At 35.0% G+C, this 12,467-nt stretch overlaps 1 protein-coding gene across 1 annotated transcript in view; it reads left to right on the top strand.

Annotated features, from left to right (window-relative positions):
• The first annotated feature begins 1,333 nt into the window (after positions 1–1,333).
• Positions 1,334–12,467, top strand: part of LOC143808947 (uncharacterized) — a 38,320-nt gene continuing 27,186 nt past the window's right edge. Inside the window, exons 1-2 of the mRNA XM_077292123.1 lie at positions 1,334–1,455; positions 7,616–7,642. Of these exons, the coding sequence (XP_077148238.1) occupies positions 1,392–1,455; positions 7,616–7,642 (91 nt within the window). The 5' untranslated portion in view covers positions 1,334–1,391. The remainder of the gene's footprint in view (positions 1,456–7,615; positions 7,643–12,467) is intronic.

Below are 12,467 nucleotides of genomic sequence, written 5' to 3'. Positions count from 1 at the left end.
GGTCACACATTTTCCTAGGTCAGACATTTGTCACACAATTCCTAGAGTTTCATTTTCTAGTCAAGCTCTCGCATTGAAGACCCACTAAGGTATTGGGGCCTCTCGCTCGGTCGACTCATTCAACGCCCTTTTGTAAAAATTTAGAACTAATATCACGTGAATCCCACTGTTATGTTCTGAATTGTCCAGGATCGCCATATCCCTTGCTGGTTGTTATGCGTTACTATAGACAATGTTGTTGTTTGGACACCATCTTGTTCCATTAAGGGGTTGTTCACTATTGAACAACCTATGATTAATCAATACAAGGCCCTGTAGAAAATAATAACAGTGTATACTCACATCCCGCCGAGGCGCTGATCCAGCAATGTTGGCTGGAACAGTGCCGATGCGGGAGGTGTGTATAAGCTTTTTTTATCTTACTCTGAGGATTCGGGCAATTAAGAAGAAGGTGTATAAGAAATGGACAACACCATAGTTTATTACTATGCAAATGTTAATCTAGAGCTAAATAAACGTTCAATCATGCCATTTCATGTGCTACATTATGTCATGTTAGGTAGGGTGAGTACAGCATAGCAATGTATGTTAATATCATTTTATTATGTGTGTTATGTGTCAGATCTGTGAAAATTATGTTCCAAATATGTATGATATGCAAGTTACTAGTGACATTAGAGCTACTGGTATATAGGAGATATATCCTGGGTAAAGAAATGCTTTATTTTTCACCAATGATAACTAATATTTGTATTATTGATCTCCTGTTTTGAGGGCATATAATCAAAGATGTTCTATGAATTGATAAGTGGGGATTTTCCATTTGGGTCCACATCTAACCCAACATTTCCCTTTTTTGTCAGAGAACAATATCTGGATCACCCATGAGCAACTTAACATTGATGGGTCTTTGGAAAAAAATGGTGATTGTCCATATAGAACAACCTATTTACATTAGAAATTTCCACGATCACTTTAACTTTATAAGTTGCATTGGCCATTGTCTTATTTTTGGTGCCCCTTGGTCTTCATAACAGGTTCTTCAAACTAGAAAGAGAGCAGAATCTTTAGCTGGACACGACCGTATGACAAGTTTGATAACTATCATTATACTAAACTCACAATAACAAGATAAGTCAAGTTCCTCCCAAACAAGTCCCTCCTAGACCAGTCAAATTCCTCGTAAACAAGTCCCTCCTAGGACCATTCAAGAGCCTTTTCAGAGAGATATCTTTACGATGAGACATGATAACAGTTGAGAAATTATTCTGTTGTTGCTTCTGCCAAAAAAGGTGTGTAACCAAGGCTTTAAATAAGCTAAGCCAAGAAGGAAATGTAGTATAATTATCATATCTGACCAAGAGCAGAACATCAGTCTGGCACCAGGAAAGATGATGCGCCCAACTTGTTTCGCAGCAATATTGATGCTGTCACTGCTCTGCTTTCAAGCACCAGGTGAGACATCCAGATATCAGCTATAACCTGGAGGTGATATAGATTAGTATATTGGCAAGTGTGTTGTACATTTTTAGAGTGTATCCTAGTTTTAGGTGCTAGGTATAGATATTGTAATAATTAGTTGGGGTGCATTCATCTACTAGATCCTCTATATATTGGTCGATTCTCAAGTAAGACAAAGATCTGCAATTATTCCAATATGGTAAGAGAAATTAGGAGTAATGGTTCTGTTGGTCCAAGTCCTTCTACCTCTACTATCACTAAAGGTAGTTTAAAGTTCCATAGGTGGTGTATAGTCCTGAAGGTGATGTAAAGTTCTGAAGGTGCTGTATAGTTCTCAAGATGGTGTAAAATTCTGTATGGGCCATATAGTTCTGAAGATGGTGTATAGTTCTGAAGGTGCTGTGTGGTTTTCAAGATAATGTATAGTTCTGAAGGTGCTGTATAGTTCTAAAGATGGTGCATAATTCTGTATGGGACACATAGTTCTGAAGATGCTGTATAGTTCTGAAGGTGCTGTGTGGTTTTGAAGATAACGTATAGTTCTGAAGGTGCTATATATAGTTCTGAAGGTGCTATAAAGTTCTGAAGGTTCCATACAGTTATGAAAGTGCTGCAAAGTTCTGAAGGTGCCGTTTAGTTCTGAAGGTGCTGTATAGTCCTGAAAGTGCTGTGTGTAGCTCTAACTTTTTGTATAGTTCTGAAGATGCTGTATAGTCTTGAAGGTGCTGTATAGTCCTTAAAGTTTATAGTTCTAAAGGTGTTTTTTCGTTCTGAAGGTGCTGCACAGCTCTGAAAGTGCTGTATAATTCTGAAGGTGTTGTATAGTCCTGAAAGTGCAGGATAGTTCTGAAGGTTCTGTATAGTTCTGAAGGTGGTATATAATGTAAAAATTCTGGGCCTTAAGAAAGTAGGCCTCCCCTGGTCTTACTTGATGGCCCCTGTCTATGGTTTTAAGGTTGTAGGATTCATTTTGATTTGTTCAGACTATGCCTAATTGGTCGGTGGTACATTCATTTTTTTAAATGTTTTAAAATCTAAAGTTTAGCATTTTTCTGTAATCCCATTAATTTTTTTTATGTATAACCATGCTCCCACCCTCTTTTCAGTTCACACCCAATGGTAAAAGGTACTACGGATAAATAGGAACCTATTGGAAGTCTATAGAATGCGTTGACTGGAAGGATATACTATGAGAAAAAAAAGATTACCTACTAAAAAGAACATGGGTCCTCACCTTATCTTAGTTTTGCTTTTCAACATCTCTCCAGATGTATGACTCTTATAGGGTTGATGCCATCCACACTGCGATCTGGGAGATTTATACATTGAGCTTGTTGACTTTTTTCACCCTTTTATTTTCAGAACGCACAGCTTTACTGAAATTCTGAGTAGTCTCTTAGCCAGCCCTAAACCCACTCTTTGGGCCCCAAAGGTTTCTACTTTGGTCCTTAAATTTTTCCATGACAACTCTAAGTTAAGATTACTTTCATAGTTCTAAACAGTGGCTCCCAACAGGACAGCGCACAGGGCATATGGACATAGGGCTGTGTAAGATTTTGCCCCCATATCCTGTAACCTGAGGGTCCTCCTCTATGAGCCTGGCCTTCTAGTATTTTTATTCTCACATTTTTGCTCATTCTAGCTTTCTTCTCCCAATGTAAAAAACACAATAAGGAACAATGAAAAAAAAAAATAAAAAGTCTCTAATTAAAGAGAGTGTAGGACGCCTCCAAACAAGGAACATAACCTGTAATTGTAGCAAATGGTGGTTACTTTATACCCTAAGTACAATCAATAAAAATAACAGCTCTTTATTATGAGCCAATTAAAGAAGTCCTCCCATGTAATCTGCACATGTGTGTTGATATTTTCCCCTTCTTTGGTATCCAGTGCCGTCCTGCTCATCTTCTCAGCGGCGTCACCACAATTTTGACTATCCGGCTCAATGTATGTTCTATGCTCGAGCCGGAAGTCTCTTTTACAATGTAAGGTTATGGGGCCTCGTTCTGATGCTCCATAGACTTATACTGTAAAAGCCACTTCTGGGTCACGCAGAGCACAGCGTGGTCAGGAAAGTCTGAAGAAACAGTGACGTCACTGGGAAGAAGAGTGAAATGGCGCTGGATCCCAGAGAATGCGGCAGTGAGTGAGCATATTAACACACACATACCTGATACATACTGTATATATACTGGTTTAATGAGAGGAAAAAAAACATCATGGCAGTGCTTTTTAATATAACCGCAACCTGGTGAGAAGTGTGTTCTAGTATTATATTGATTGTTGAACTGTAGAATTGCACAATATTACATATATAATGTACCGTATATGTATATAGTGTAGGAGATTGCTAAAGAGGTCACATTTTAATACTTATCATATTGTACATAAGGGGCAGTATTATAGTAGTTATATTCTTCTACATAGGGGCAGTATTATAGTAGTTATATTTTGGCACATAGAGGCAGTATCATAGGAGTTATATTCTTGTACATAGGAGGCAATATTATACTAGTTATATTCTTGTACATAGAGGCAGTATTATAGTAGTTATATTCTTGTACATAGGGGCAGTATTATAGTAGTTATATTCTTGTACATAGGAGGCAATATTATACTAGTTATATTCTTGTACATAGGAGCAGTATTAAAATAGATATATTTTGGCACATAAAGGCAGTATCATAGGCGTTATATTCTTGTACATAGTGGGTAGTATTATACTAGTTATATTCTTGTACGTAGAGGCAGTATTACAGTAGTTTTATTCTTGCACATAGGAGGCAGTATTATAGTAGTTATATTCTTCTACATAGGTGCAGCATTATAGTAGTTATAGTCTTGTTCATAGGGTCAGTATTATAGTAGTTATATTCCTGTACATAGGGGGCAGTATTATAGTAGTTATATTCTTGTACATAGGGGCAGTATTATAGTAGTTATATTCTTGTACATAGGGGGCAGTATTATAGTCGTTATATTCTTGTACATAGGGGCAGTATTATAGTAGTTATATTCTTGTACATAGGGGGCAGTATTATAGTAGTTATATTCTTGTACATAGGAGCAGTATTATAGTAGTTATATTCTTGTACATAGGAGACAGTATCATAGTAGTTATATTCTTGTACATAGGAGCAGTATTATAGTAGTTATATTCTTGTACATAGGGGTAGTATTATAGTTGTCATATTCTTGTACATAGAAGCAGTATTATAGTAGTTATATTCTTGTACATAGGAGCAGTATTATAGTAGTTATATTTTTGTACGTAGTAGTAGTAGTATTATAGTAGTTATATTCTTGTACATAGGAGCAGTATTATAGTAGTTATAGTCTTGTTCATAGGGGCAGTATTATAGTTGTTATATTCTTGTACATGGGGCAGTATTATAGTAGTTATATTCTTGTACATAGGGGCAGTATTATAGTAGTTATATTCTTTTACATAGGGAACAGTATTATAGTAGTTATAGTCTTGTACATAGGGGGCAGTATTATAGTTGTTACATTCTTGTACATGGGGCAGTATTATAGTAGTTATATTCTTTTACATAGGGAACAGTATTATAGTAGTTATAGTCTTGTACATAGGGGGCAGTATTATAGTTGTTATATTCTTGTACATGGGGCAGTATTATAGTAGTTATATTCTTGTACATAGGGGGCAGTATTATAGTAGTTATATTCTTGTACATAGGAGCAGTATTATAGTAGTTATATTCTTGTACATAGGAGACAGTATCATAGTAGTTATATTCTTGTACATAGGAGCAGTATTATAGTAGTTATATTCTTGTACATAGGAGCAGTATTATAGTACGGTAGTTATATTCTTGTACATAGGGGTAGTATTATAGTAGTTATATTATTCTACATAGGAGCAGTATTATAGTAGTTATATTCTTGCACATAGGAGCAGTATTATAGTAGTTATATTCTTGTACATAGGGGTAGTATTATAGTTGTCATATTCTTGTACATAGAAGCAGTATTATAGTAGTTATATTCTTGTACATAGGAGCAGTATTATAGTAGTTATATTCTTGTACATAGGGGTAGTATTATAGTAGTTATATTCTTCTACATAGGAGCAGTATTATAGCAGTTATATTCTTGTACATAGGGAGCAGTATTATAGTAGTTATATTCTTGTACATAGGGAGCAGTATTATAGTAGTTATATTCTTGTACATAGGGGCAGTATTATAGTAGTTATATTCTTGTACATAGGGAGCAGTATTATAGTAGTTATATTCTTGTACATAGGGAGCAGTATTATAGTAGTTATATTCTTGTACATAGGGGGCAGTATTATAGTAGTTATAGTCTTGTTCATAGGGTCAGTATTATAGTAGTTATATTCCTGTACATAGGGGGCAGTATTATAGTAGTTATATTCTTGTACATAGGGGCAGTATTATAGTAGTTATATTCTTGTACATAGGGGGCAGTATTATAGTCGTTATATTCTTGTACATAGGGGCAGTATTATAGTAGTTATATTCTTGTACATAGGGGGCAGTATTATAGTAGTTATATTCTTGTACATAGGAGCAGTATTATAGTAGTTATATTCTTGTACATAGGAGACAGTATCATAGTAGTTATATTCTTGTACATAGGAGCAGTATTATAGTAGTTATATTCTTGTACATAGGGGTAGTATTATAGTTGTCATATTCTTGTACATAGAAGCAGTATTATAGTAGTTATATTCTTGTACATAGGAGCAGTATTATAGTAGTTATATTTTTGTACGTAGTAGTAGTAGTATTATAGTAGTTATATTCTTGTACATAGGAGCAGTATTATAGTAGTTATAGTCTTGTTCATAGGGGCAGTATTATAGTTGTTATATTCTTGTACATGGGGCAGTATTATAGTAGTTATATTCTTGTACATAGGGGCAGTATTATAGTAGTTATATTCTTTTACATAGGGAACAGTATTATAGTAGTTATAGTCTTGTACATAGGGGGCAGTATTATAGTTGTTACATTCTTGTACATGGGGCAGTATTATAGTAGTTATATTCTTTTACATAGGGAACAGTATTATAGTAGTTATAGTCTTGTACATAGGGGGCAGTATTATAGTTGTTATATTCTTGTACATAGGGGCAGTATTATAGTAGTTATATTCTTGTACATAGGGGGCAGTATTATAGTAGTTATATTCTTGTACATAGGAGCAGTATTATAGTAGTTATATTCTTGTACATAGGAGACAGTATCATAGTAGTTATATTCTTGTACATAGGAGCAGTATTATAGTAGTTATATTCTTGTACATAGGAGCAGTATTATAGTAGTTATATTCTTGTACATAGGGGTAGTATTATAGTAGTTATATTCTTCTACATAGGAGCAGTATTATAGTAGTTATATTCTTGCACATAGGAGCAGTATTATAGTAGTTATATTCTTGTACATAGGGGTAGTATTATAGTTGTCATATTCTTGTACATAGAAGCAGTATTATAGTAGTTATATTCTTGTACATAGGAGCAGTATTATAGTAGTTATATTCTTGTACATAGGGGTAGTATTATAGTAGTTATATTCTTCTACATAGGAGCAGTATTATAGCAGTTATATTCTTGTACATAGGGAGCAGTATTATAGTTGTCATATTCTTGTACATAGGGAGCAGTATTATAGTAGTTATATTCTTGTACATAGGAGCAGTATTATAGTAGTTATATTCTTGTACATAGGGGGCAGTATTATAGTAGTTATATTCTTGTACATAGGGGGCAGTATTATAGTAGTTATATTCTTGTACATAGGGGGCAGTATTATAGTAGTTATATTCTTGTACATAGGGAGCAGTATTATAGTAGTTATAGTCTTGTACATAGGAGCAGTATTATAGTAGTTATATTCTTGTACATAGGGGCAGTATCATAGAAGTTACATTCTTGTATATAGGGGCAGTATTATAGTAGTTACATTCTTGTATATAGGGGTCAGTATTGTAGTAGTTATATTCTTGTACAAAGAGAGCAGTTGGGCTATTCAGTAACCAATAAAGAAATAAAAATGTGATTTTGGTACCTGCACTGCAGCTGGGGCCAGTTATTAGAATTCTTTATCACTAATAATAATAACGTAACGTAAATCTCATTAATGTCTCTTTTTTTCTCCCACAGTACCAGGATCAGCTCAAACCACAACATGTAAGAAGATAGATAATATTCTAGTAGTATTATGATTTATGTCATAGAACCCACAGTCCAATGATTAACATATCTAGTGGAGAAGTACAAAAATTGTATCTTGGTCTGCAATGGCAAAATTGGAATTTCTAAAATAGAAAAGGGGGTCATTTACTTTTGCACGAGTGACATCATTGCTGTAGGGGTATTAAATGAAACATTAATATAAAAACTTTGTAAATGTTTAAGTTCCTTTAAGGGCCATTTTCCGGAGTTTATCTTCCCTTGATCAACAAAATCACTGTCAGTCCAAAACCTAACCCAATTGTTACGGACTCCCAAAGGTCCTGGCATCTGCATGGACTGGCTTCATATTATTCTTAATCCTATCCCAAATATTTTGGGACTTATTAAGATGAAAAAGCGCAATAATTTGAATGGTTAACGTATGGGTTAATTTGATGTTTTTCCTCTCACATGCTTTCCTCCTCGTAACTTTCCTCTCCCGCTGTATAAATGGCAATACAATACGAAGCAATGAAAAAGAATAACATGTCTCTAATTAATGAGCGTGTACGACGCCTCCAAACAAGAAACCTGACCCGTAATTATACCAAATGGCTGCGACACTATCTCCTAGTTACAATTAATAAAAACAACAGCTCTAGTTTATGAGCCAATTAAAATAACCGCAAACAAGTGAGGAATGTGTCCAAGTATTATGACATTTGCAGAACAGTACAATTATGAAATATTACGAGGTTATTAGAGAGGCCGCATTCTAGCACTTATATTCTTGTACATAGGGGGCAGTATTATAGTAGTTATATTCTTGTACATAGGAGCAGTATTATAGTAGTTCTATTCTTGTACATAGGGGCAGTATTATAGTAGTTATATTCTTGTACATAGGGGGCAGTATTATAGTAGTTATATTCTTGTACATAGGGGCAGTATTATAGTAGTTATATTCTTGTACATAGAGACAGTATTATAGTAGTTATATCCTTGTACATAGGAGCAGTATTATAGTAGTTATATTCTTGTACATAGGGGCAGTATTATAGTAGTTATATTCTTGTACATAGGGGGCAGTATTATAGTAGTTATATTCTTGTACATAGGGGGCAGTATTATAGTAGTTATATTCTTGTACATAGGAGGCAGTATTATAGTAGTTATATTCTTGTACATAGGGGGCAGTATTATAGTAGTTATATTCTTGTACATAGGAGGCTGTATTATAGTAGTTATATTCTTGTACATAGGAGGCTGTATTATAGTAGTTATATTCTTGTACATAGGAGCAGTATTATAGTAGTTATATTCTAGTACATAGGGGCAGTATTATAGTAGTTATATTCTTGTACATAGGGGGCAGTATTATAGCAGTTATATTCTTGTACATAGGAGCAGTGTTATAGCAGTTATATTCTTGTATATAGTGGGCAGTATTATAGTAGTTATATTCTTGTATATAGTGGGCAGTATTATAGTATATTCTTGTACATAGGGAGCAGTATTATAGTAGTTAAATTCTTGTACATAGGGGGCAGTGTTATAGGAGTTATATTCTTGTACATGGGGCAGTATTATAGTAGTTATATTCTTGTACATAGGGGCAGTATTATAGTAGTTATAATTTTGTACATAGGGGCAGTATTATAGTAGTTATATTCTTGTACATAGGGGCAGTATTATAGTAGTTATACTCTTGTACACAGGGGCAGTATTATAGCAGTTATATTCTTGTATATAGGGGCAGTATTTTAGTAGTTATATTCTTGTAAATAGGAGCAGTATTATAGTAGTTATATTTTTGTACATAGGGGGCAGTATTATAGCAGTTATATTCTTGTACATAGGAGCAGTGTTATAGCAGTTATATTCTTGTATATAGTGGGCAGTATTATAGTAGTTATATTCTTGTATATAGTGGGCAGTATTATAGTAGTTATATTCTTGTACATAGGGGGCAGTATTATAGTAGTTATATTCTTGTACATAGGGAGCAGTATTATAGTAGTTATATTCTTGTACATAGGGGGCAGTGTTATAGGAGTTATATTCTTGTACATGGGGCAGTATTATAGTAGTTATATTCTTGTACATAGGGGCAGTATTATAGTAGTTATAATTTTGTACTTAGGGGCAGTATTTTAGTAGTTATATTCTTGTAAATAGGAGCAGTATTATAGTTATTATATTCTTGTACATAGGGGCAGTATTATAGTAGTCATTTTCTTGTACATAGTGGTAGTATTATAGTAGTTATATTCTTGTACATAGGGGCAGTATTATAGTAGTTATTTTCTTGTACATAGGAGCAGTATTATAGTAGTTATATTCTTGTACATAGGGGCAGTATTATAGTAGTTATTTTCTTGTACATAGTGGTAGTATTATAGTAGTTATATTCTTGTAAATAGGATCAGTATTATAGTAGTCATATTCTTGTACATAGGGGCAGTAATATATTAGTTATATTTTTGTATATAGGGGCATTATTACAGTAGTTATATTCTTGTACATAGGGGCAGTATTATAATAGTTACAGTATATTCATCTACATAAGGGGCAGTATTATAATAGTCATATTTTTGTACATAGATGATGATATTCTAATAAAATATATTGTACAAAATGGGACAGCATAATCAGAGCCATAGTCAATAGTACTATAGCATTCCAGAGATATAGTGTCCTTAGTACAATCCATCAATATACAAGTTGCTAAGATATAATCCATAGGACTCTCATCATTCAAGTTTACTTTCCTTTTACCAGAGTAAACACAAAAATCTGATAAGATTCTCTTTTCTTGTAGATGCCAAATGTGATAGTGGAGCTGATTCTATATAGTTAGTTGCTGCTAAAGGAATTATTCGTAAGAGAAGGATATATAGCTGATTCAATAGAGTTGCTCTACTAGAGGAGGACATAACTGCTTGTAAAGGTTTAAACTGTATATGGAGACATAGCTGCTTCTAAAGAGCTAATCTGAGTCTCTAAACTTAGGACATATACACAGAGTCCTTAGCAGTCACACCAAGTAGAAGCTGCAAAAGGTTTTACCACTTTTATTAGTTTTTCTAGTATCCTACCGCCCCATAATATACAGGAATTCATCACACATTGCTTTATGAAATTGAGGAGGAACAGAAGCAAAGATACGTCCTGTTAACATGCTATATAAAGTGATATCTCCAGCTAAGAGGCAGGAAATCTCACATATCTGTCAAGATAGTGAGACAGTGGATTTCCAGAACTTCAGCCCCCTTATTCTTAAAGGGCCGGAGCTTTAATGCTAACTTAATACAATTTTTTTTTCTTTTTAACTTTTCTGATTATAATAAATACATGAGAAAGGATTACAGTTTATTTTCTTTTCACCCCTTGAAAATCCCAATAGATTATTTGTATATCCTCTATATGTTTAGATTTTGCTGGTTAAGGTATTATTAGGAACTGTTATGTTTCATTGTTAAAAATATTAGAATGGTGATTATTTTTTATAGGTTTCTTAGATTGCAAGAAATCATCAGTGTGGCTGGGTAAATGGGTTGGGCCATTGGACTTAAAGGGGTTATCCAGTAAAAACAAGTTATCACGTATACTTGAAAAAGGTGATCGGTGACGGTTCGATCGCTGGGATCAGCACTGATAGGCTGACTGCGGAGATTTTTGTCCGACAGGGAACTTTGATCCCCTTTAAAAAATGGAGCAGCAGGTTGAATGCCTAACCACAGCACCATTTTTTTCTCTAAGGGGCTGACGGAAAAAGCCTAGGTCACTACATAGGGAGTGAATAGATCAGCGGTGGAGCATGTGCACGAGATAATAAAGCAGCGGTGGAGCATGAGCACTAAGAGGGATAAAAGTGCCGTATTCTACCAATCAGTGCCAATCCCGTAGGTTAGGCACCCCCACTAAACAATAAGTTATTATCTATCCCGAGATACATGATAACTTGTTTTTACCGGACAATCCCTTTAAGCTACTGACACTCATCATGGTGCTGTGTAACTGTGTGCGCACCCTATCATACACATAGTACATAATTATACCATGAGGCTCATGATAACCCGGGGAAATCGCAATCAGGATCACAGTGCTACAAGGCAATCACGACACCATTGTAAAATAGAGCAGTTTTATAGGGCATGAAATGGGCACTGTATGGTGGGTTTATATGAGTACTATATGGTGCTGTATCTACGTTCACATTTGCGTTGTTGGGCGCAGTGTCGTCGACGCATACCAACGCATGCGTCATGCGCCCCTATCTTTAACATGGGGGGCGCATGGACATGCGCCGGTATGCGTTGTAATGTGTTTTACGACGCATGCGTCATATTACACAAAAAAGAGAAAAAAGATATGCACACTAGTGGGATCAACCAACCACATTAATCTTTATTTAATTAACATTGCAAAAACAGGAGCAAAAGAAAAGGACACACAATTTAAAAACATTTAAAAAGGCCAAAGGGCTAAGTGTAACGACCAAGATTCCCCAGGAGATAATATGCATACAATTAATCATGCATTTGTATAGGTACAATCAAATCTGGTAATAAATATAGCAGTAACACATAACTGTGTACCATTAAATAACACAAAATATCACAGTACCAATTCTTAGACTAGTGCCCAATTGCCACACTTCCCCTGATGAAGACGCTCTAGCAGCATCGATACGCGTGGGGTCCTGATTCCCCCAGGAGTTTTGGTAACCTTGCCATGCACTTTGGGTCCTGACCCCTCCAGGATTCTTGGTAACCCTGCCATGCACTTTAGTTACTTGAATGCAGGATTTGGCACCTGCCAGCCTTGGGACGCTTCA

Source organism: Ranitomeya variabilis, chromosome 2 (assembly GCF_051348905.1).
Source record: "Ranitomeya variabilis isolate aRanVar5 chromosome 2, aRanVar5.hap1, whole genome shotgun sequence".
Lineage (NCBI taxonomy): Eukaryota > Metazoa > Chordata > Amphibia > Anura > Dendrobatidae > Ranitomeya > Ranitomeya variabilis.
This window is presented reverse-complemented; position numbering and strand designations above follow the sequence as displayed.